Here is a 26,584-nt window from a genome sequence, read left to right on the forward strand (position 1 = left end):
CCAGTACTTCGTCACAGAAGTAACATCCTAGCAACGCTCCTCCCTAGATCTCGCAGCAGCTCCGTAATAATCTGAAGAGCGTCTTTAGTGCTTGAACCTCTTTCCGTCACAAAGGCGTTCAATAGCAGCATTCAAGCCTAGAGGAGCTGGACTTGCTGCACTGTGGCTTCACAAGAGCAGGAAATTCTTTCTGCAGTCTAAGAAAGAAAAATCACTTAGCACAAATAAAGTCTCTTTTAAAAAACACTGATTAAATAGATATTCACAAGCTAAAGCACAATGGCTTTGATGGAGCCATTGCAACCTATTATATAAATCCTCATTCACGCCCAGGAGAGCTTTTCCTTTTTTAATAACAGAAGGGAAAATGCAACCACGTAAAAGATATTGAATTGCATAAAAATGCGTGACTGGGAAGTTCAAGACTGAAAACTCCGAGAAGCGAAGAGATGGAGAGTTTGGGCTGGAGGCCTCGGCTGCGCCGGGTCCCTTGGCTCGGTGCACCGGGGGGCGCTTGGATCCAGCGCCACAGCCCTGAGGATGCGGAATTATCCCCTTCTGAAGAAGAGGAATTAATTGCAGAGTTTATTTATGGGAGTGCTGACAAGGAAAGCAAAGGGCTGTGTGAGGGGGTTGGTGGATAATAAGAAACTCTGTCCCTTATTCTATAAATGTTCCTCCTCGGCGTGTACATCACCCCAGCACCTCCCAACCATGCACTAAGCACCACTAACGTACGTTCCCAGCACACTATTCATATTTCCATACGTTGTACTAACACGTCAGGCCTGATCGAAAGCAAGACTTTTGCTAAAGCTTTGGCAATTTTCCATGTTTCCTCCCAAGAATGGATTTTTTTGTCAGAATCTGCTTCTTAACACATTTAATCTGAAATAAATCTATAATATTGCATCAGTCATTAGCTGGGCTTGCTTTACTGAAGCTAAAGCTAGTCTGGGAAAGCAGCACTAAATGTAGAGCTTAATAAAGTAGTTTTTAAAACACTGTATAATTTTATTGCAATAAAGCAAAAGGGGGTTGGCTTGCTCTTCCAGACTCCACTTCAAACAATTTACTATCTTAGATGGAAAAAAATGCAGACAGCCTTTTGTGATTTGAGGGAAACAAGCACACTTGGTATATACCCACTTCTAAACTTCGCTCACAGATGCCTGCTCCTCCAGCTGATATTTATTCCTCAGATTTTCAAGACAGCACTCGACACAGCCAGATGCAGATATGGCATCTCCTCCCCCGCCACCCTCTCTGTTCTCAGAAGCGTCCCTAACCGCAAGTCCAGGAAATAAAGCTGTGACCAGGCGGCCTCGCTCACCCCAGAGTTACGGTGTCCGACAACACTGGGAGCTTAATGGCCCCACCAAGGTGGTCGTGAGGTACTTGACACCTTGGCCTGACACCAGGACTCAAAGCAGAATCAGGATTCTCATTGCAACTGCATCAAGAAGCACATTGAGCTCAAGAGGTCTGTATCTCCAGGAGCAGAAAACGTGTAATGAAGAAGTTCCTAATGCTGCCTTTCTCCTCTGGGCTGGACATGGGAGCTCTGGAGCCAGGTGGCCCTATAGGAGGTGGACAGGTATGTGCAAGAGCGACTTGGTGATGTGAGATCACAGTATCACAGTATCACAGTATGTTTGGGATTGGAAGGGACCTCAAAAGATCATCTAGTCCAATCCCCCTGCTGGAGCAGGAACGCCTAGGCCAAGCACAACGCTCCCTGGACCTGCGGGGCATCCTATCTTGCAAGAGATAATTGTAAAGGTTTTTTCCAACCAAAACGATTCCACGTTTCTACCTCAGCTGGACCACAAACGCTCACCGGGGACACTCCCACCCCTGTAGAGCCCCATGGGCTCGCAGCTCACAATCTGCTGCAGTCACCGCACTGCTCTGCTCCTCAGCTCTTCTCAGATCGTGAGCTTCCAGCATAGAGCTGAAGCTTTTCTCACTAATCCCCACATATGTGATCTTAACTCCGTATTGCTGAACTTCATCAAGGCCAGGTGATCCTTCCATTGCTGTCCCACAACGTGCCACAGTGGGTGTGCAGAAGATCAAAAGATGGAATCAACACAAATTAAAACATTTCAGAAGATCAGACGCAGGATTTACCCCTGAGAAACCCCATTTCTAACCTCCTCCAGCCCACGAGCTCTTCTTGCTGTACCCCAACTTCAGTGCAAATACCCTGCAGCTCGTTCCTCATCCACCTCACAGCTTTGGTTTAATCCACACCTGCAGCTTATGCCTCACCATGTCATGTACGGCACCACATGGAATGCTTTAAGACAGAAATCTACTGCATTTACTTGATCTGGGAAAAAAAAAAGCTGTCTAATTAGAAACACCCATTAGAACTGGGAATGCTGCACCCGAGAGACCCATTTCACCACTGCCTTCATATTTTTAATTAACCTCTCCTTCGAAACTAATTGCTAAACCATCTTTAAATGTCTACTCCTATGCTAAGAAAGTGTAAAGAATTGAACAGAAATGTCAAAATACAGCATATAATAAAGATTAAAACAAAATTATATATGATCAGTGTAAACTGAACACAAAAATGTCATTTAGAGCTTTTCAAAACTCTTGCTAGCTTGCCCTTTGTGTAAGTTTTTAAATTCTCAGGTTGTGTCAAGTTTATGGATCAGTTCTAAGGAATAGATTATTAGTAGAAGGACATAACTGCACCAGTGACTTCCCCAGGCACACACTGAGAGCCGCAGCCTCACTTCTCCAACGTTAATTATTGTATTATATGTTTATATAAACATTGCAAACATCTGGGAAACGCGAGAAGAGATAGGAGGCTTCTCTAATTAACAGAGAGTTGCATCAAGGCTCCTTTCTCTGTGCTGTGAAAGGGGAATTTTGGGGTGGAATTTTGCAGATTCATTGACTCGGTGCCCCGTTGGCATCGGCAGAGCCGCTGCCTCTGACTCCGCTCCCCACAGCACCTGTGGCAAGACACAACAGGTTTATGTCCTTGTTTTCTTAATCTACAGCCTTTGAATCACTGCAAAATATATCAGTACCAAATACACCAACTCTACAGGGCAACTGCTTCATGCTCCATCTTGTCTTAGGTCCGATTATGCCAAAAAGCCTCACATCTGTTCCTGCGGGTGACACAAGTGCCAGTAACACTTCGGTTAGGAAGGTCCCTGTCTACACACCCAAATGTACTTCGTGCCTCTGCCATGGCTCAGCCCGCAAAGGGATTTCAACTGGGGACAAACACGACAGCATCTGCTGTTCCCAGCGGTACCAACAAGAACATGGGCGGCTTTGAAGTCTATCGCAAGGCTTTTTTTTTTTCCTCTTTTCAGCCCTAGGCAAACACACACAAAAAATCATCTCAATGCTATGGCAACTTTCCATGGACAAACTTGTCACCTACCTACAAATACAGATGTGAACCTCAGCATTGCAGGTGGGCAGGAACATGACAAACAGCACAGGGATCAAGATCTTCTGTCTCTGACACTGTTCCCTACACATCCATGTGTGACAACATTGAGAGAATTTCCCTGGTGATCAAGAGCCACAACTGAAGCACAAGGATTATAGAACCATAAAATCATTTTGATTGGAAAAGACCTTTAAGATCATCAAGTCCAACCGTTAACCTGACACTGCCAAGTCTACCTCACGTGCCCAAGAATCTCATCTATGCATATTCTAGAAACACGGCAGGGAATCAAAACTTTACCCAAGTGAATTCTGGTGTCCTGGTTTCCTCTGTTCTGTCCATGTTTGTAAAAGATGCCAGAGGTGTTCCAAGGAGTGTCACCAGGGAAGGATTTCAGAGTCACTGGGGAGCTGGGGAGCACCATGAAGTGTCTCTGGAGCTTCTCCAGTGGCAGCAGCAGAAGCCACCGGGTGAGGTGGCGCACGCTGAGATGAGCACAGCAGGCCCACAGCTAGTGGAGAATGATTAGTCTGAAGAAATCACCTGAAATTCTGATCCTGAGAAAAGTTTTCATTCTTAATATATTTTTCTTAATGATTTCCCCTGCTGGTGTAAATCACGACATCTGAGGCACTGCTGAGTCATGTCTTTGCAGGGGTCTGGGTGAGCCCATATTGCACAGATACATGTAATATATGCTGTATTTATCTACAAAGGAACTGCAGAAGCAGGGTGCACGCTGGTGTAGGACAGCAAGCTGAAGCAGTCCTCACACGCTGTTGGAAGGGGGACAGCGGGCTGGGAACGCTGCCTGGGATCCCGCCCCAGCCTTTGCCAAGAAAGGTTGGACCAGATGATTCTTGTGGTCCCTTCCAACCTGGGATCTGATGATTCTACAATAAACCCGCACGGACCAGTGCTTGGCAATGAAGGAACAAGCATGAGCTGGGGGAGGACTCGGGTGGCAGCAGATGCTCCCGAAGAGCTCGTGGATCTCCTGACCCGTCTGGGGGAGAGCCAGCGGCGACGAGGACAAATCCAGCACTTACAGGTCCAGCCCTCCTACCATCCAAGAAACAACGAGCCATGGACTCCTCCGTGGAGCTTCCCCTCCTACCAGCTTCCGAGATAACTCTACCCCAAATACTTGTCTATGAACTTACAAACCAGTGAACGATGCGCTAAACAGTTTCAGGGAAAAAACAAAACAAAACAAAAACAAAGGTGAAGTTTGTGCAACAGCATCTAGAAAGCTGTATTATTGATACAGTCAAAATTAATATAAACAAGGTAAGACTTAATCTCTTAGTTCTTCTCATATTAAGCCATTCTGATGACTTAATTTTAAAACATAGAAGTGTTCTGAGAATATTTTGTAATTACAAACCAACAAGAAGAATCATCCAGGAGGAATAATTACATAATTTCTAGATGAACTGACTGCTTAGAAGAACTCGCAGCTCAGAAGAGCAGTAATAAATAGCTCCTCATATCATGACTGTTGCTGCGGCTGATGAGTCACCGCCGTCCCTGGGATCAGATCCCAGAATAGTCCTGCTACCCTGCGCACTGCATACAAAATTAGCCATGAGGGACTTACTATTAAATGAAACACATTTGGGGCTTTAGGATTCATGCGGTCATATTGTAAGAACAAAAGCTGTTAAGTATTTTACTTGAAGGCCATGAATTTGAGACACCAAACCTGCAGGTGTCTGCTCTCCATCGGACAGAATGAGCATTTGCATCACTGACCTGAGGGGTTTTCAGGTCACAATTCCATCCCAGTCCCTTCTGGTTCTGCCAGCACAGAACATCAGCTGAAATGTGCCTTCTGAGAGAAAAATACACTCAGTTTTATAGAAACATAAGAGAACAAGGACAGGTATCTGTCACTTTATCAAAGAGATCATCCAATTAAAATACATCTGCCTTATCAGCTGAAGCCCAATGCTGTATCATTTTGATAGAGCTTAATTCAAAATGCACAACAAACTAGAATGAAACATGAGAAATATCCTGCTATTGGGCTGCTCTATTAGCCTCCAAGAAACCTGCTAGAAACACCAAGTTTCCTCTAATACATACTTAACCATTTAATATTGATCATGCCTGTGCTTATGTGCAACACCTAAGTGTGGTTTTGGTTTATTTGTGATTTCCAGTGATATCAAAAGTATTTGGGAACCGCAGGTCTGGTCCTCATGCTGGCCATGGAAGGGACTGTCAGTCCAACAGGACTCAGAAATTATTTCCCCCACCTGACTTCACAACTTCAATTCCAAGCATGGTTTGCTCTTTCATCTTCTGGTATTTTTGCACATCTCTAAGTGTCTTTGCATCCTTTACCTTCACAACACATTCACCAGAAAGCACATTAGGAACACCCAAAGTTTACTTCTGGGCTGAATAAAACCTTCTCTCGTGCATTATAAAATGATATAGTACGTATCACAAGCGAAAACAAGTTTTTTTCAATTTCCAAGCAATGTCGAGTACTTAGCATAAAATAAAACATTATCAACGTGCTCCCACCTCGAGGTACCTGCTTCTATCTTTTTGACACGGACTGCACCTTCGGATTTTGCCAGCAGCTAATTCTTCAGGCCTTTTCCCAGATCATTAGCTATTTTTATTTCTTGTTGGTTTCTCACAAGAACTCCTATTCTATCCTCCAAACGCACACACAAAACTACAGAAAACTTTGCCTTTGCAGCAAGTGAACCAAAGCAGCATCTAGATGCATAATATGTACCTTTAAGTGGGTGCCCAGTTAAATCTGGGGGTCCCTCCCTGGAGGGGACGTGTCCCCCCATGTCCTGCATCTCTTGCTCATCTCCCCCACAGCACAACCTCCTTCCCAAAAACCTAACAGGTGAAGCAGTTTCCTCGGGTGGAAAACACAAATAACCATTGAAATTACACATGTGGGTATTTCAAGCTGGGTTCAAGGTTCCCTGAGCTGAACAAGTGGGTTGACAGCGACAACAGCACCTTGTCCCCGCAGCTCCTGGGGTCCCCCTACCACCCACCCCACCGCATTGGCCTCGTTTGCTGCTCTAATCCCTGAGGTCCTGGTAAGCGCACCAACTTGCTCAGAAATACGTCAGCTGCTGCCCTAGATACCGAGTCCGCGACGCCGAATGGGCTTTTCCAGACTGCACAGCGGCCACCAGCTCATTCCTCACGTTATTCTCAGCATCTTCATCCCCGTTTTGTCTTTGCAGCCTCCCCACCCAAAGCACCACTGCACTGCCATCCACCCTTCCCCGCTCCCTCTCTTCTCCCTTTCTCTTAATTAATATTTGTCACTTTTTCAGCCTTTAGACAGCCAGAGCTCTACCCGTTTCTCTGCAGAGATGAATCCCTCCATCTCCCGCAGGATCCCCCGATGCTCCCTGGACCACCTGCTCACATCCTCACCCAACAGCCAGTTTTTCACACGCATTATAGCTCTGCCCTTCCGAGAGTCAGCTTGAATACTCAAAGCTGTATTTCATGCTCTCTGAAAAGCTAAATATATACTGTCTATCAAATTCTGTTCCTCTCCTAATTCTCTTACTCCTATAAACAAACCCACCGATCACATATGCTGTGTTCTGCTCATGCTTGTGCTTTTGACAGGGGGCCAAGCCATCGGAATCAAAAGAGCTCCTGAGCCAGGGTAGGCAATACAATATATGCTTTTCTAAATGTGGCAAATTGGCTTTTAATAGGCTTTTAACAATGACAGATCTTAATTCTGTGGAAGCATTTGTCTAAATGACTACCTGTGTATTTTAAAGACATACATTTGCTTTTTCCAGTCCTCTGCTTTTTCTATATTCCTATCCCCAAAACTGTGTTACTTAAATCATTCACTCATTCCAGCAGTTGATATTATCGACCCATCATGTTTTATCCATGACTTCTAAAAATATTTTATAATGGAATCAGGCCCTTTGGATTAATTCAGTTCCCTGTCATTTCACCGCACCTATTGCCTTCATCTGAGAAAACACAAATAGGAGGCTGGTTCACACATCCTCGAGCTGTCAGGACTCACTCCTAGAGAAAAACGGATCATCATTATTCTTTCACATCCATTAGTAAATCTGGGGGCACAGAATGTGGCATTTAATAGAAGCACCCCCATTATCCCCTGCAGATGCTGCGCCTGGTCCAGCAGCTCCTGCAAAGCAAAGGGGGAGGCCGAAGGGAAACTTCTTAATACTGGAGTCCACATCTGTCACTTGTATTGCAAACACAAGTTTCATGTTGATATATAACCCAGGCAAACACATAAACAGAAAGAAAAGGGAAACATGAGAGGTCTTCCATCATAAAAGAGGAATTATGAGGGTGTTTATAAAGTTTAAGAATTATGTTAACCGCTATAGAATCACACTTTTTTTTTGTTACTGTTTACATTAGTTATTAAAATTTATTTGGAGTTGATACTTACACACACAGTAGGTATTAACACCCCAGAGGGAGACCTACAGCAAAAATTGCTTCAGACTTCCCACTGCAAAAAGCCATGTTGGGCAGGACGCTGCAGTCGTGCGAGCTCCACTTGCTTGGGATCAAATCTGCCTGGAAAGTTCCTGCAAAAACTACTGAGCTGTTTTCAAGAACAAAATTATGGAAAACATGTTCTGCCCGCAATAACAAATGGTCTGTCAGGAGCTGGCTGGAGGTGGCTGGGTTTGGGGTTTTTTTTTCTCTTTTCTGTTTCAGGCTATTGCTTTAAAGGTTTAATTTTAAACTTGGCAAAAGCGCCTGGCCAGTGTTAGTCAGGGATCTGCCTTTCCCTGATACAAACACTCACAGTTCACTCCCTGACAGTCTTTTGCAAGCAAATCTTACCACACGTGCGCTAATTTGAGACTTTTTTAGGGGTCCCAAAGGCACTGGAGTCCCGGTGGGAACCGGGCGGCTCCTGCTCACAGGACCCGGTTGCTGCGCTGGGTCTGTTGAAAAGCAAATGAACTGAGAAACTGGGGTAAAAAACAGGTGGCAACAAAACCAGGGACTGTTACAGCACATGCACATGGTCTTGACCTTGACCCAGGCAGGTTTGGGCTCTTGCCGCAGGAATGTTGCTGCAAGGATGCTGGACAGGCCACAGCACTGGGGATGCAAACGTGGGTCTCAGCGTTTCTAAGAGGTTCTGGAGCTGTTGACTCGTGTATCTCAGCAGGCTTAGGAATGCAGATTCTTGTTTCTAAAGTTTTACTGGGATTTCCTTCATAAAACTCTTTTCCTGAGTTAATAACTGGGATAAAGATTTATTTTAGCTACAAACTGGCACATCAGGCAATCTCCGGGTAGCTGGCTGTTACAGCGAACAATGAAAAACGGGTTTCAAATCTGGATCCTGCAGAAGAAATAAGTGAAATTTTGGGTTCTTACTGACCTGGGTTTTGTTATATACATAAATTCTAGAAGCCAAGTGATGCTTTTTTTAAACACACCCTCCATAGCTTGTGATTTACAGTTCTGCCATCCTGAGAATAACTCCGCATCATCAGTGAACCTGAAAATTTATCCCCTTTGCTGATGGGAAAAATGAAAAAGCTGTTCCAGGGGCCGAGCGACATTCCCCTCGAGTTACTGCTGCTCAGGTTGCTGCTGCTGAGAATAAAGCCAGGCTCACCCTGTGCTCACCCTTGGTGCCCAGAGCAGGACAGACACTGGGCACTGTCCCTTGCTCCCCAGCTCCAAAGCTCAGCCTGAGTTTAATCCTGAGGACTAAATGAGGCATTATCTCACATGCAGCCCTGTCATTGCTCGCATCCTGGGCAGCACCGGGGAGCACAGGTTTGGAACTCTTGCCACGGCATTTGATCCTCATCTAGATGCAATTCCTTGGGACTTTCTAAAGGAAATGAGATGTCATTAAAAATCTTTCTCCCCACATTTCAAAAGCAAAACAATAATCATTATCCAACTCATCCTTCCACTGATTCTGTCCCAGGAAACTCTGGATTATGGCAGATTTATGTTGGTGTCTGCCACAAGAGAGAAGCCACCTTGGACCACCCACGGGTCACCCTCTGGTCCCCAGTGAGTCACCTCTCCTTCAGCATTTTGAGGACAACCACGCAGAAAAGAAAGATACCGAAGCTTATAATGCAGAACACAAAAAGACACCATTCCACATAACATCATCATGCCGACAGCATGTTTATTTTTTTATGAGTGTTGTAAAATTACATTCTAGTGTGTCTGAACTGCAGTAGAAAAAGCTGCTGGATTACCTCTGGAGCTGCCGGAATTTCTCCGCAAGGTGATGTTGGAAGGAGCCGCGTTTCGCTCGGGCAGCTCCGCCTGGCACAGCGGGAGCATCGCAGACCCCGCAGAACCGCAGCTGCTCCGTGCACACACCCGGCTAAACTGGCAAAAAGCTGCACGGTGGCACCATTCCTAATAAGCAGTTTCGGGCAGGCCCAGCTGTGTGCGGCAGGTAAACAACAGCGGGTTTTCTCCTGCAGCCCCCCCCGCCTCACCTTCTCAGTGTTTTTAGTCTCTTTTCAGTTTATCACAGATGATCCCCGATGCTTATTATAACCGCAGCTTTACTCTACGATTCTAGTCTATGATTCTATTTATTTAAATACTAACCAACTAAAGGATGTGAAAATAGAATCAGATAGGAAAGGTTTTCCGAGAGGAAAAGCCTCCTTTTTATTCTTGTGAATTAGCCCTGAGTGTTACACCCCGTGAATCAATATTGTCGTGGGCTGCGCGCTCCCACGGCCACACCACGGCAGGCATGGGCTCCTCGGAAACGCGGCTCTTTTACCACAAAGCCCTTGTTTACATCTTCACAGTCGCTTCCTAATGATGCTACTGCTTTCTTAAAAGCGTTTCTTTACATTTAGGTATAAAAATGTTAAAAAAAAAAAATTGTTAAAAGGAGAAGGATTCCTGATGCTCAAAGCAAACCCAGCAGCCTGATCCGCCCGCGCTGGGAATCGGCCTTTCTGGCGTTTCATTATTTCATTGATGTGCGAGTTTACTCGATGTGCTGGGCTGGTTTGAAACCTCCCGGTGACGTCAATGGGCCGGAGAAATGAGATTTGTGGCAGGCAGCGGCACGGCCCCCGGCTCGGCGGCTCTGCACACAGACCCAGCGATCCCGCACCCGACCAGCGACGGCCAACGCTCCCCATCACTCACAGAATGTAATTTACAATGTGCAATTAACAATGGAAATGTTATTAAAAACCACAGATGGTAAACGTATTAAAACGCTAAAGCTCTTTGCTAAATTCTGGAAAATAAAATTTCAAAGTAAAAAAATTGTTGCTTGGCTTATAAAGGGATTTAATAATCATTCTGCAGGATATATCCCACACCCTGGCCTCTCCCCTCAGATTACTTGCATGGTTCTGTTGCTTTTTAATGTAGCTCTCACTAGAAATTCCAGAAAACAAACTGACTGCAAGCCTTTGATAGCAGTTTATCTTTTTTTTTAAATGAAAGCATATGAAAATGTGTTAATTCTACCAATGTGTTAAACATGAAAAGAAGCTCAGTAAGAATCGACCCACAATGCTGCTGGACCCGGTGAATTCCTGTGGTGAGGCCACAGGGACTCACCTCACAGCACCTCCGGACCATCAAGGAATTGTCCCTGTTCCTCCAGCCTGTGGTGTGGCATAGAGCAGCATCTCCTGAACCACCACGGAGAGACGCTGGGAGGAACCGGTGTCACTGGGGAAAACATGGTGGTGACCAGGATGAGGTCTCAGGCCACAGTAAAAGTGGAGGGGATGAGGCAGGAAGACATAACATCATCCTAACTCTCTGTAGCTCTATTAAAAATAATCTCTCAAGCTTACATGAACTGGTGCTGAGGGAAGTATAAAAATCAGAGATGCAGAATCACAGAATCATTTTGGTTGGAAAAGACCCTCAAGATCACTGAGTCCAACCATTAACCCAATGCTGCCAAGTCCACCTCTACCCCATGTCCCTGAGAACCTCATCTACCATTCGTTCAACCCCTCCAGGGATGGTGATTCCACCACTGCCTTGGGCAGCCTGTTCCAATGCCCGACAGCCCTTTCCATAAGAAACCATTCCTATTTTCCAGTCTAAACCTCTCCAGCACAACTTGAGGCCACTGTCTCTTGCATGCTCAGATGCTGAGAAACAGGGAAGCCCATCATCAGAAACTTGCAAGCCAGTGGAGCACCCAACGGCATCCTCTTCAACACGAAGGCAACCACTGCCTTCCTCCCTGAAAGCATCCAAGGAGAACCTGAACTCATTTGAGACATGGTTTAGGGACATGGGTTAGAGGTAGACTTGGCAGTGCCAGGTTAATGGTCAGGCTCGATGTTCTTACAGGTCTTTTCCAACCAAAACTATTCTACGAATCTGTAAGAATCACTGGAGACGCACTCAAGCCAGGCAGCTCCTCCACCCAGGATCACCCCGATCTGCTGATGGGACCAACACTGCACGGGGTGTTTGTACCAAGGAAGGACTTAGACCTCTGCATCTTAGACAAGTCAATGAGGAGGAGGAGGAAAAGACTCAAAAATAACTTACTGTGCATGACAGATACTAGATACACATGAACTTGGCTAAAGAGAGTTTCCCATCTAAACAAAGTTACATAGGTTATTTCACTGGAAGGTAAGACAATTGATGTAAATATGATGATGTAAATAGGACGAGAGCAGCCTCCGATGCTCTATCTCTTATCTCCTGCCTTGCAAGGCCAGCGGGAAAACACAGCCAGAAAGAACTTGAGAAGATACAGCATGAAGAGCAGGGAAAGGTCACTAAATATCAGCACCATTCCTCCACCAGAATCCCCCCGTAGCAGCTTTTCAAGTAGTGAAAGCAAACACTGCATTGCTCAGCCAATTAAATCCCCGTTGTTTTATGGTTAAAAATCCCTTTTCAGCCAGGCATTGTCTTCGCTGCAGACACGTTTAAACAGCGTACTCTTTGTGCTTCCTACAGCCATTTGTGAGCACAAGAGAAATATTTGGCTTTTTCTTCCTAAATTGTGCCTACAGATTTCTGAGTTACGTCTCTCAAACCTACCCTCTGCATATAAATCATGTCTTTATTGAAGACACTGTCTATTTATAGACAGCTATGGAATTTATACACGAAGACAATCAAAATGTTTAAAGCACGTCTAAAGTTACAGTTAAGCCCCACAAAAACAAGATAATTGAAGGTAGAGCAGATTTTTCCCTATGACATTGGAGAAGGTTGACTCCCAGACTGTACCCAACTCTTCTTCTCCAAGGAGAATAGTTCAATACTTCAAAAAACAATCTGAAAATCAGAGTCAGTATATACAGTACATTACAAAATATCATGGAATAGTTTGTGTTGAAGGGAGCTTCCCAGCTCCCCCAGTGCCACCCCTGCCATGAGCAGGGACATCTTCACCAGCTCAGGTTGCTCAGAGCCCCGTCCAGCCTGGCCTGGGATGTCTCCAGGGATGGTTCATCCACCACCTCTCTGGCCAACCTGGGACAGGCTCTCACCACCCTCAGGGGCAAAACTGCAGCACTCCAGGTGGGTTCACCTCTGAAATGCATTGTTAGCATCTGGTTTTAATGACCCATTTCCAGTTGCTTGCTCCCCTGCCTACCCACCTAGCAGGGAACAGTTAGTTACTGGGTTGATTTGTTTAATTTAATCAATACATTTCGGATAGTTCAGATTAGCCAACTGTTACGCTTCCACCGAAGTCTACAATACTTCTATTTTAAAGTTCAGTTAAAGAGTTTGCTTGTGCATGATGGGTCAGAGGTAAGAGAAGCTCAGAAGAGGACCAAAAAACTTATTAAAGTGGAACAAAATGCCTGAAGAAACAGTGCAAATGGCTAACAGTAATTAATGAATCTGAGGAAAGATGCGTGTTCTGAGCCAAAAAAGCAGGCAGTTACAGAGGTCGTGATTAGCAAGACTCAGGCTGGAACTATAACTAGACCAGCGATGGTGACTCCACCACTGCCCTGGGCAGCCCGTTCCAACGCCCGACAGCCCTTTGGGGAAGAAATTGTTCCAAGATCCAACCTCAACCTCCCCTGGCGCAACTTGAGGCCATTTCCTCTCGCCTTAAGCCCCCATCCTCTCCTTTGTAAATCAGTGTACCAACAGGGCTCCCTTTGAGCTGTACAGTTCCAACTACCTGAAACTTCCCCGATTGATCAGATCGGCTCCGATGGCCCCACTTGCCTCTAGGACCCACCTCTGACAACCCCCCTTCTTAGGATTTCGGTGCTTGTGACCACACTATTTATATTTATTTCCATGACACCCTATGCTCCACACCAGTGTCAGCACCATCTGTAACTCATGCACGTGGTCTCTTCTCTTCCTTGCGCATGTAATTCTGGCAAATCATTTAATGCTTCCCACCCCTTTCCTCCTGATCTGGTATTCCTCTGTCTTAAACAACTACGGTTCCTCCTCAAGAGGAACTCCCTAAATCCAGCCGACACCTCGCTCTGCCAAAATGTCAAGGGGAAGCCATGGTAATAACTCCAAAATATGTCTAATACGGGCTCTGCAAACCCTCAGCACCATCTGGCACCACAGCCACATGACTCCTTGCTTATCTCTGTCCTTCAGACCTGGCACGTCACGGGCGCTGGCAGGAGGACACATGTTCCTTCATGACCTGCCGGCGCCGGACCGTGTCCCCCATGGCCTTTGGAGCTCATTCACACACAAAAACAGCTTTGCAAGGGCAATTTTATACAGATTTTGACCCTCTCGTGAGCACTGCTTGTGAAGATCCTGCTGGGATCTTCATTAGGGTGTCACATCTGGGCTCTCCTCTACGCTGCAGACCAGCGGGCATGGACGGAGAAAGGAAAGCTCGAGTATTTTGGTACATGCTGGTAACGGTCTGAAACGACGCAACTGTGCAACGTGTTGCATGGCAATTGTATGCAACACTGTCCTCGGGCAGGGAGGACACATGGCACCTGCACAGAGTACTCCAGCAACCACTGGGACCCTTCGTTCTTCCCCTCCTTGTTTATAGGGGCCCCATTTCTTCCTTTCTTAACGTTTCCTTTCACCAGAGGCCTTCTGATAATACAATAATGTGCTTTTCCTTTTCTCTAAATATTTACCTTTCCGTTCTCCTGTCCCTGAAACGCCACACGTGGCTCCTGGTGATGAGCAGACTCTGCTCTGGAGAAGGAAAGTCAACCGTGCCTCTTCACAGCGCCCTTTAAAGACTCAGAGCCTCAATATTTTCATTGATATACACAAATACTGAGCTATAGGTTCACCTCAGAGCCTAATGCAGAGGGAGCCACAGTTAAATGATTATAAGCAATAATAAGATTGTATAGAATAAGTTCTATGTAAGACCAGAATATATATGTATAGATAAGACTACAGAATACAGTATTTTAATATCTAGAATACCAAATTCTCTCTGTATTTTATAATCTTACAAGGTGATACAGAGACTACATAGAATATCTGCAACTATAAGAACATATATACCACACTGTCCAATGATTTCATACCTGAACTCAGCCAGCAGACTTTTACCTATAGAAAGGAAAGCCGTTTCAGCGCGGTCTGAATTTCATTTTAAATGAAATTTTCTGTTCATACACACCTTATGAGAAAAATAACTCGGCAATACAAAATCTTCCATGCTTTTCACCCCTCCCTTCCCAAATGACTAGATGTCATGAGGGTGCGCTGAGAGATCAAGATCTGATCAGGAAAGCCAGAGGAAAAGAAAATATTCAGCAAGCATCGCGACTGTTTTACAGCCCGAGGAACACCTGTATCCTCAGCAGAGCTTCTCGTGAGCTACTGCCTTCTGCTCATGTAAAATCGCCGCTTTCAAGCTCTTTTGCCCACCAGTACTGTTCTGATCCGGACAAAACCAAGTAATACTTACCAAATCCACGAATGGCGGCGATTAGGTACAAAATTGACATTCAACATCTTCCAGGATGATACTTCTCTTCTACTCGTCCGAAAATATTCAGTACATTTCCCACTTATTCCAAACTTCTGTCTTTCTGAAGTTGCATCAGTGGCACGTAGATGTTTCCAGGAGTTTTTATTCTTTGTGATTACATGTCAACTCCCATTGCAGGGTGGATGTCACTTTATATACGAATGCAAATGACTTGGTAATCAAATGTGAGGGTGCCTGTGGAACAACTTCTACGGACTCCTATATTTCTTCATTTATATCAGAAGAAAAAAAAAAAATATCTATTTCTGGCAAAGCCCTAAAGCCCTGACTGCAGTTTCCTGCTCTCATTTGTATAATCCCTTCCAGTGATCCTGAGACAGGTGAAAAAAATAAAGCAAACCTTTTCCAAACTGGAGCAACATCCCCATTTTCCTGTTTATCCTTTCCAGGTCATATCCCTCGTTCATTCACCACCTTGACAGATGAATCGAAGTTTTCTGACGCTGCAGAAACTCCGTTCCCGGGTCCCTCCTGCGTAACCCGCTCCGCACTGAGGATGCAGCTCCTGGGGTGACACGGGTGACAGGGGTGCAGCAGCGATGGGGGGACCCCACGTTGGGGTTTACAGGCAGGATGGAGCTCGTCTCTACAGCAAAAGGCCTGGCTTATCCATCCCACCAGACCAGCAAAGCTTCTGGAGGGCTGTGAGCTCCCTCCAAGGGGTCACTCTGCACAAAGTCATTCCAGTCACTCGGGGACGGGGCTGTTTTTGGCCAGGATCCCCAGCTGCCCCCCCAGCCCTCCCTCTGCAGAGCTGCTCTGACCGCAGGAAAATCCTCCCGGCAGGTCCGGCCGCAGCTGCAGCTTCACCCCGGAGCCTCCCAGCAAGGAGCAGATTTGTGTGGCTCTGCATAAAATGGAATTTTACAAGATTTACATCTAAATCCCGCCGCTGAACATCAAACCCGGCACAGCTCCCTGGTGCATCGAGACGTCAGGGGGTGGGTGGTGGGAAGGCGGCAGCCACAGAGCTGCGCGGGGAGCAGCTCCTGAAATACCAAATATAAAATCCGTGCGTTCCGCAGCAGCGCAGCCCTGGGCTCGGACCCCCGGCACGGACCCACTTCTTGGTCACCAGCCCCTGTCACAGACCTGCTCCTTGGCCACCAGCCCCTGTCACGGACCCGCTCAGAGCTCGGAGAGGCTGCAGCTCCGCTGGGGTCGGTGCTGGGGACACGGAGCCAGGGAGGGGACCTGGGGACAAAGGGAGGGTTGGCTGAATAGCAGAAAATGCGAAGCGCTTCCCGCTGCAGCGGGGCGATGGTTTGGGAATGCGGAACAGGGAATCTGCCCCCGCGGCACCTCCGTTCGCCCGAACGCGGGGGCAAGGAGGGGGTGACGCTGATGAGGCTGGAGGGATGCTGAGCTCCCTTCTGTCCGGGAGACAAAAAGTTCAGTGTCAAGAAATGCTCAGCACGGATGAGCAAATTTTTCCTTTGCTGGATTTCTTTTTTCCTCCCGGTGAAGTCTCAAGACATTTCACCTTGACAACCAGAAGGAAGGGATTTTATCATCAGCGGAAATCAAATGCATAAGTAAACATGTATAAATGGGCTTTCTATAGGTGATGTATAAATGGCTTTTACATTTCATCAGAGTGATGCAGAACATCCGCTGCTCACAGAGTGGGGGAACCCAGAGCAGCAAGAGGGGACAGGGCAGGGGGATGGCATCCCACGGCGCGAGGGGTCTGTCCATAAACCAAGACCCGAAACCGGCCACACCAGCCCACCCCATAGTTAAAACCCACCTGGAAAGGGGAATGAGTGACTGTTTTATTAATTAAGACCTGAAATCCAATTGCAAAATGCACAGGGAGGGGTAGGCTGGCAATGGCATCACAGCCACAAGAGTTTGCACTGACACGGTCAAAACTGAGGAAAAACCCAGACTGGAAGAACTGCTTCTCTTCCCTACCTGTTAGATGAAACATTAAACCATATTCTATTCTATTGACATCAAAAAACATTTTACAGAAATGCAGAGGCAACTTAAAAACACAATAAAGTGAGCGTGCCTGCAAAGATGGAGCACGGATAATCAATACACAAACAGTCTGCACCTCTCATTCGCTTTGCTGCACCTCCCTCTCATCAATTTGTTTTGAAAGGAGCCAGTTTTGCACATGGTGGCGAATAATTTCACTTTCAGATCAGAGCAGACCCCAGAATTATGCATCTTATCTATGAAAAGGCCCACAAGCATACATGGATGGAGATAAATATACAGATACGCAGATGCAAGCACATCTCCAACCCCAGCCTGCAGATTGTGCTACAGGTACAACAGGTAGTTGTACAAATGGCCACTTTCACACGCAGCCAGCAGAGACATCAATTTTGCTGATACCAGCTTCAAAATGGGAATTTACCTTTTCAAAAGTGATGTTTGCTATGCTGGAAATGCATGTGGGTTTGCATGCATTTCAGCTCAGAAGATATTTCGGGCATTTCTTAATGGTGGGGGAATTTCTAGATCCCTGTGCCCTCCGTTTCTCTTGCTGCCCAGAATCACCGGCTGGTTCTACCAGTGCCTGGCGCTCAGAGCCAGCCCAGCAAAACCCAGCACCGCCAACCCCCATCCACCTCACGCGGTTCTCACAAATGAAAAACACACTGCGTGAGAGTTAAATTAAGCGCTCCCCCCATGGAGCAGGCTGAAATGTAATTTGCTCTCAAATCAGAAGAAATTCAGCCCATATAATGAGTTTAACCTGAGCCCCCGGGACGTACCCAATGGACGTGCCAGGACTGTGGGCTTGGGGAGGGACAAACCGCTGTCACCCCCCAAAAATCTGTCCCCATCACCCCGCTGGCTTCTCACCCAGTCTGCGCCCAACGAGCTGATAACTCAAGCAATTTCATGGACTCAAATAAATTCCTTTTTAATGTCCCTCTCTTGCCCAAGGTGGTTCTGCCTTTCAGCTTTTCCCCAGCTGGTACATTAAAATCAGGTTTAAACTGTGCCCTTCACCCCATGCCTGGGAAAAAAAAAAACAAATGGAAACTCTGCCACCTTGGCCTTCAACATTATTCTCATTCTCCTTGGTGAAAAACAACAAAATTAATTCCCTGCTAATTTGGTAACAGGCGTTTCCATGCACTATTCCTTCTTTGCTATCCTGCTGCACTGAGATTCTGCATTTTCTCTCCCTGCTCCTGTTTTTATGGTCTCTCCCTTCACGTTCCCAACCTTTCCCTCCGTCGAGCATCCTGAGTTGATGTGGATAATTGCAGGGGACATGGCAGTAATCAACCGGTGGCTGGGTGGGAAGGATAATAAGTCATTCTCCTGTTTTTTTCTCCTATAGCTTCTCAGACAGTTGAATAATTACCCTCCACTAAAGACCCAAATGAAAGACTAGCAATTGTGGTATCAACACGCTATAAATGAATATAATTCTCAGGGCTACGATCAGAACCCACTTCTGCTTCACTTGTGGGTCTAAGCACTGAGTGCCCTGCCTCCTACTCCTACACACTCCAAAAAAAATCAGCAAATTGTTCATTTTGATCTTTATCCATCGGGTGCCGCATCTATTTATGCATTATGTTTATTAATTAGAGGATAAAATGCCTTTGCAAGCCCCACTAATGATGCCTGCTAGTCCCATCGCTCCATCCCGGCAGCCCCAAGACTGACACTCCACCAGGGAAACATCGAGCGCTTCGTGAAAAATCGCACAGACTCTTCAAAACCACATTTGCTAGAAAACCGGCACGTAACATTTTTCCACGTCTTTCAGAAAAATTACCTGACGCGGCTATTGCGCAGCTGGCCCGTTATCGTGCTGGCTTGAAACACTCCAGGCCCTTCGGCGCTTCGTTACCTTTATTCCATCAATCAACAGCAGGTTCCTGCGAAGGCTCCGGAATGTTCCCCGTCCTCGAAAGACGCAGATACAGCAGCCTGACAAAAATCAGCTGATACTCTGGGTATCTTGAGACAAACCAGAAGTGCAGCACGTTTGGAAAAATACGCACGCTTAATTTCCAGATTAAAGAACTAATGCAAAATACATTGGGGCTTTCACCCCAGACAAATAAATAAAATACTGAATATGTTTAGAGGAATATTTTCTCTTCCTCCTAGTTGCTAACAGTGGAATAATCAGGACAACATGCAAACCTCCTTCCCTTATAATGAAAAAGCATGAAAACTGCTCAGAAATGAACTTTTGCTCTAACGCTGCTCCCCGGTATCTTATGAGCTGTTTTGCAGAGCGGTATCGACCTTTTTGCAAATGTTTATATTGTTGGGTTTTTTGCCACGTGCCGCTGGCGCGGACGGCTTTGCGAAGCACAAAGCCATCTATTGATTGGGAAAGGATGCGATCGCTTGTGCACCAAACCAACTGCTCAGACGCGCAGAAGCTTTTCATTAATTCTTTCTTTCTGGCCACACTGATTCATAATGATGAAATCCTGCTTTGCAATTCTAATTTCCTTTTTCTTCTTCTCTAAAATAGTCCTCTGCCCAAGGACTGACCTAAGAGCTGTAGGAATGTTACCTTATCAGCTCTTAAATAAAAGCATTCTTTATGTAATACTGAAAAATACACTTATTTAAGAAATGCAATCATAAAACATGTACCCATTCAAAATGAGTAGCTCAAACGTAATTTTAAGATAATCTATTTTTCTTGAATTTTGAAATTCTATTCACCAAATAATAAGCTATTCCTGCTGTAAGCTGACCTGAAACCCACAGGTAATTTGGTGTGCTGGGAAATTATTGGCTCCCAAACCCGACCTGGATCTCACACAGACTCTTCTGCAAGACACACATGCCCAACACCTCGCAGGAATATGAGGCTAAAATAAGCCGAGTGTTGGATTGCAGAAAATAGCAGGCATAATTAGAGGTGTGTATTCATCAGGGACGGGCTCACTGGAAGCTCTTGCCAATGCAGATGACTCTGTTTAATAGCCAACTCAAGTGTTGAGGTTTTGCTCCAACCCCACACCTGCACAATGGGCGTTTCTGAAGTACTGGAGTTGAGCAATGCGCTCGATCCACAGAGCTCTGGAGAAATACAGGTGGGAGACAGCACGAGCACTTTGATGTTTTCCAAAAGTGGTATCACTAAAAGGCTTCTGGAGTGATGCTATCAATGTACCCTGAATCTCTCCTCCACTAATATAAAAACAAAGTGCCCCCCAGGACAATTAATCTTTTCCAAAGACACATCACCTCCATCTTTCCTGCTAACACCTTTCTTCCCTGTTTCCCATAAATAAAACTGTATTTTCCAATGGGCAAACTACAAACCAAGCCACTTAATGTGGAAGAGGAGGAGTCACAGCCCAGTGAGCCACCAACAATCACAGAATCACAGAATGGTTTGTGTTGAAGGGCCCTTCCCAGCTCCCCCAGTGCCACCCCTGCTATGAGCAGGGACATCTTCACCAGCTCAGGTTGCTCAGAGCCCCGTCCAGCCTGGCCTGGGATGTCTCCAGGGATGGTTCATCCACCACCTCTCTGGCCAACCTGGGACAGGCTCTCACCACCCTCAGGGGCAACAATTTCTCCCTCATGTCTTGGCCTGAATCTCCCTTCCTTTAGTTTAAAACCATCACATCTTGATCTGTCACAACAGACCCTGCCCAAAAGTCTGTCCCCATCTTTCTTATTGGCCCTTTTTAAGTCCAGAAAGGCCGTCAGAAAGAGCCCATACAAGAAATAGAGGATACTAGAAAATTTTTTTTAAAAAAGGAAAATCAGCTCAGTGATACTCGATCCACTCTGCAACCTCCCAGCAAATGTTTCTGAGAAGTTTCCAACAGAAAACAACATAATGAATCAACAACGGCAGCTGGTTTGTGAATACCAAGTGCCACGTTCTGCATAACCATCTCCAAGGGGTCCTAGCACTGACATGGCTTGCAATTAATTAGTGGGAGAGTTTTTATCTATTTTATGTCAACAGCATATATGAAGACATCTTTAGAATGCACTTTTTTGGTGGGAGCACACCAAAATCTCAAAGCTGGGAACGATGCATACAGAATGCGCTGTGTACATGCGCGGCACAAGTCTCCATCTGGATTGCATTTTGGTTTACAATTTTATTGCATCTTTAGGGAGTTTTAATTTTATGTTCCACTTCGGTTACTTCCAACCTCAAAAGCTTTCACAAACCAATTTGTGGGAGAGATGCCGGAGGGGACGCGAGTTCCCACTGCAGCGCGCGAGGTGACTGAACCAAACCCCAGCACCGTTTATCTGCGGGAAACAGAAACCACCACCAATTTTTCAAAAAGAGCTTTATGCCTACGATGAAATTTATTTGCTCTCGATGCTCCATTTCTTTGGAGACTCAGTTGCTGTATTACCTCAATTAGGGAAGAAACACCGATGGCTGCTTTCTGGAGGAAATTAAATGAAGTAACAGAGAAAAAGTGCTGCAATTCCTGGCATACTGGAACATCATCACCTGTAAGCAGACTAATAATTAGAGATGAGGCGTCTCACAGCAGTTAGATGGAAACGTATGAAGCATCATGAGGCCTCCCAAGCTTTCCAAGCCATGACTCCGGGTCTCTCTCCATCGGCGGAGCCATCTGGAAAAGCAGATGCCGAAGGAATGCCCGACGCCGACGCCTTTTCCATCTTCCCTGGATGAGCAATAAAGCCCCATAAACATGGCCCTGGGCTCTGATGTGGCCCTGGTGTTTTCAGACTCCGGCATCTAAAGCCGGGCTCAAGTTCAAGAACGGATTTCTAGATGTGATGGAGCATGAGGATGGGTGGGAAGACGCTCAGCGGCAACGAGTTTTGCTGGCTTCCCTAGACCTCATCTACAGCACAGATTTATACATGAAAAAACATAATTGCCTCTTTAACATAGGTCATAATATGACGACTTATAAACCTCAACACTTTCTTTTGTGTCCTCAGCCCTTTAAGACACAGTTTTCGAGAGCATTAGCTTTCCTATCTCCTTGACTGAAGAAGGGGTATTTTTACATGATGGCATTTTGTGTTAAAAGGAGCAGATGACAATTTGGGAGTGCGGTACTTAAGGAGCTATTTCCTGACAGGAGACAGGGAAAGCAGCAGTTTCCTCAGATTGCTCCTTTCTGCTCTCTCCCATAATGTTAACTCCCATCATGCTCTCAATTTCCTCTGAGTACAAATCCATCTGCATGAAAATATTTGAAAATATTTTCCATTACATCTGATTTCATGACAGGGAGGAAGCCCTGGAACAGACAGGAGAATTTAATCCGATTCTCCATACACTCCCTCGCTCGCAGGTGAGTATTTCACATCTATCACCAGCCACGGTGATCCCAAGTGAACCCCATGAGGAAAAACTTGCAAATCTTTGCAAACAGACCACTTAGCTCTTGTTTAGCCATGAAATGGTCACCCGCAGCTCCAACCTTAACGGCTGGACTCGATGATCTTGAGGGTCTCTTCCAACCAAAATGATTCTATGATCCTTACCGCAGTTCAATAGAAAGCAAGACCAGGAGGACCATGTGCCTTGGGGAACCAGAGTGTAACCATTGGGGCAGGATGGAGAGAAGGCTCCTACCTACAGCTTTAGAAACAGGGCTCTTCATCTACCTTTAACAAACACTAAAATCCCTGATTTCCTCTAAAGGAGATAACTCAACATCTTGAACCCTGAGCAATAAGGAATCTCCAGTTTTCTCAGACTCCTGAACACTAAAAAAGCTAAGACAATATTGCAAAACTTACCAATGTTATGACTGTTTTTAATACATCATTTCCTTGGCATATTGAAGCTTCCCTCTCAATGATATACTATTTTTCTGTAACAAAGAAGTAACTTATATTGAAAATAGTTATTTTTTCATATTGAAATCACTCTCATTTTAACTTCCAGCAGGAAAATAATACGCATGTCTATGCATTCATCTGCGCCAGGAGATTTTGGCATGCCAAAACTATGAAAAATCACAACAGTAATAATTTTTAAATAATTTGAAAACACTGAATGTGCCATCATCATCCCAGCGTTAGCTACACAAAGTCATGCTCTGCCATTAAATGCCTGTGAAATACATACAGCATGTGGTAATCATTTGCCCCCAGCCAGGTCCCAGGTGGGTGAGCTCCAAGGCTCCTCTCTGTGCTCCTGGCACTGCTGGTATGTGAGTTTAAATCTCCTTTACTTGGGGGGATGAAAGAAGCGGTGGCAGTTTGTTGAGCACAGGATATTTTTTCCTTGTTTTTTCTTTTAGATATTGCTGAGCTATAGTCTCTGATCCTGTAAAACTGCAAACCCCCAAATACAGGAGCACGGGGAACCCCACTCAAATCCTTCAGTGGCCAAGGAAGGTGAAAACAAGAGAATATTAACCGTAGTTTAACAAAAAAGGTTAGTGAACATGAAGAAACACACTTGGAAGCCATATCAAGGAGATAACAGCTTAATGGCCACAACACATACTGGTTTTATATAATCCAGTTTTACAAATACTCGTGCTATCCTGTGTCTGTTATGCTAATGTACGTGTGAGATTGAAGGATATTTAAACATCCATCCAAACACTTTCCATTGGGATCACCCTGCAAAGAGAGCTCGACACAGGTGAGCTGAAATGGGAATTAATAAAAACCAGGAGTTCTTTGCATACCTGCTCTTCCCATGTGTTTAGCAACATATCTGGCCACTTAGGTGATTATTCTATTTTTGTTCTCACTGAACACACAGAACCCTTATTCTCAAGGTACGTACTTCAGGGATCCACCTCCCTCACCTTCCCTGGTGGGAAATCAGCTTTGCAAACCAGAACTGACGGGTGTAAAGAAACAGAGAGGGAAAGGGCTTCCTAAAGTCATTATTTCTTTGCTATGTTTATTGTCTGGGTTAAACCTCGTCATAGAACAGGTCTATCCACACAGAACTTGAGGGAATATTTAGTTTAGTTCCAGGCAGAGCCCTTTCAAGGACGGCGTCACAAGGATCGGCTTCAAGTGAACACACGTACCCATCTGCCATTTATTAATAGATGTGCACAGGAGGGGTTCATATCACGTAGCATTATAGAAAGTATTCACCCAGATAATGCTCCTTTTCCTGCCATTATCACCAGCACTTGAAAAGCATCAAATTTTCTACAGATGCCAGAGCTAAAATGAGGTAATTCAGTCCTATCTAGTCCAGGACCTGGTAAGAAGGACTGCAGTCTCTCAGCAGCGAGATGTCCTTAGAAGGGTTCTTCCCGTTGGCTTCAGTGATTCTTTCTCTGGCTGGGATATGATGAAAAAAAAACTACTCCAGGAAGAGATTTCATGAAGAAGTTTAAGTCCTTCAAGAGACTTACTCATGTGCCTCAGAATAGTCCACATCGCAGCCCAGCCTTGTGAGTGTATATATTTAACTGTTACACCGTATCACTTACGTTCCCTACCCTCTAAATATCACTATCTCAGGAACAGGGAAAAGGCACCTGCGTCCTAAATGTTTCCAACTTTGAGGGGAAAAAAACAACCACACATATAAAAAGCTTTTGAACTGTTGCATCTGGACTCTTCTCAATTTGTTTGCCCTCTACTACAATTTTCAAACAATTTTTTATTGTTCCCACTTCATTGACAAACCCAAATTTCAGAGAAAAGCGCAAGAAATGGGGAAGCATCTCCTCTCTGCACTCCTCAGCCCAAAGCACAGAGGTTTCATAGACCTGACAGTAGCGACACATTAAATCAACAAAAATATGTCTACTCAAAATATGCTGACTTTCTTTATCTAATATGAAAAATAAAAGCTGCAATATAAAACTGTGGGTGTATTATTTTATCCATCAAATATGTTCCTATAGCACTGCATATTCTTTCAAGGGCAGTTCTGACCCCCAAAGAAACCCCGCTGAGCCGGGGCGACAAAGCCCGGGACGCCAGAATTAGGATGCTGACACCACATCGCCTTTTCTCACACACCCAAACAGCCGCTTGAGAAATCACACTCCTGCTTTCAGGAAAGCACGAACCCAGATGTTTTTAGCAAAAGGCTCCTCACGGGCCACCGGGGCCTCCCGACACTTTTCTCTCCTGGGAGCCTGGTGATGGCATTTTCTTACAGGAAACATTTGATGCGAGGCAAGTGCCGGTGCATTTGTTTCCTTGGAAACAAACCCTTTCAACCTCCACCGCACACAATCCTAAGCAAGAGAAAACTCGGTAATTAGGCCCAAGGTCTAGCTATTTTGAGCCAGCAAGATGTTAAATTGCAACTATTTTATTAGCAATAAAAATACACAAAGAGCGCAATGAAAATGCACTTATCTCAATTATTAGAGTAGTTAGTCTTCATGTCAACCAAAACAATAAACCCATTGAATTATGCTAAGAAATATAACCGCTTGCCCACTTAAAAGAATGTGGTGGATTGGGATTTAGCTGCACTCTGCACCGGGAGTAAAAGAAAACCTTTAAATGACAAACAAAACTGAAACAATCCGGAGATAGCATTTATTCACTTAGGAGACCTTAAGACCTTGAATAACCATCAATGTGGTGCTGTTAGTGCCCGTTGAAAACAACATTTGGCCACAAAGGCTGGAACACCACGAAGTCCCACCACCCTTATGTACCTTGTCTGTATTTTCCTCGGGCTCTAGCACAAAGTGCTATCAATAGCACCAACTTTTAGTCTGCTCTACAATAAACTATTGGATAAAACTCAAGGTAATATTGTTTGATTGATGGCCCTACCTAAAGAGCTTTCATAGTCAGGAGCTAAGTCCTTTCTCACACCACAGGAAGATGCTGGATACCTGGAGATCCACTTACACCTGGTCTTCCCAACATCTACTTTCCAAATATTTATATTCATAAATATACAGAAACAGCCTCAAGTTGCACCAGGGGATATTGAGGTTGGATCTGGGGAACAATTTCTTCCCCAAAGGGCTGTCGGGCATTGGAACAGGCTGCCCAGGGCAGTGGTGGAGTCACCATCCCTGGAGGGGTTGAACAGACGAGAGATGAGGTTCTCAGGTAGATATAGACATGGCAGTGTTGGGTTAATGGTTGGACTTGATGAACTTAAAGGGCTTTTCCAACCAAAACGATTCTATCCTATGATATAACTGATCAGGACTTGGGATGCAGAATGGCCCAAGGAAGGATCTGCTCTGGATTTTCACCAGCAGAACCAACAGCAAACACTTGTGTTTTGTTCCTGCAGTCTC

General features: G+C 45.3%; 1 protein-coding gene across 4 annotated transcripts in view; it reads right to left on the bottom strand.

The window, feature by feature from the left end:
* PDE4B (phosphodiesterase 4B) overlaps positions 1–26,584 on the bottom strand; it is a 200,432-nt gene that overhangs the window by 70,064 nt on the left and 103,784 nt on the right. The window contains exon 1 of one of the 4 annotated variants that reach the window (XM_065841892.2): positions 15,330–16,059. The exons of the other annotated variants lie outside the window; for them this stretch is intronic. Within the exon in view, the coding sequence (XP_065697964.1) occupies positions 15,330–15,376 (47 nt within the window). The 5' untranslated portion in view covers positions 15,377–16,059. Of the gene's footprint in view, positions 1–15,329; positions 16,060–26,584 lie in introns of those variants that run through there. 4 annotated transcript variants of the gene reach the window in all.

Source organism: Patagioenas fasciata, chromosome 6 (assembly GCF_037038585.1).
Source record: "Patagioenas fasciata isolate bPatFas1 chromosome 6, bPatFas1.hap1, whole genome shotgun sequence".
NCBI classification, from domain to species: Eukaryota; Metazoa; Chordata; class Aves; order Columbiformes; family Columbidae; genus Patagioenas; species Patagioenas fasciata.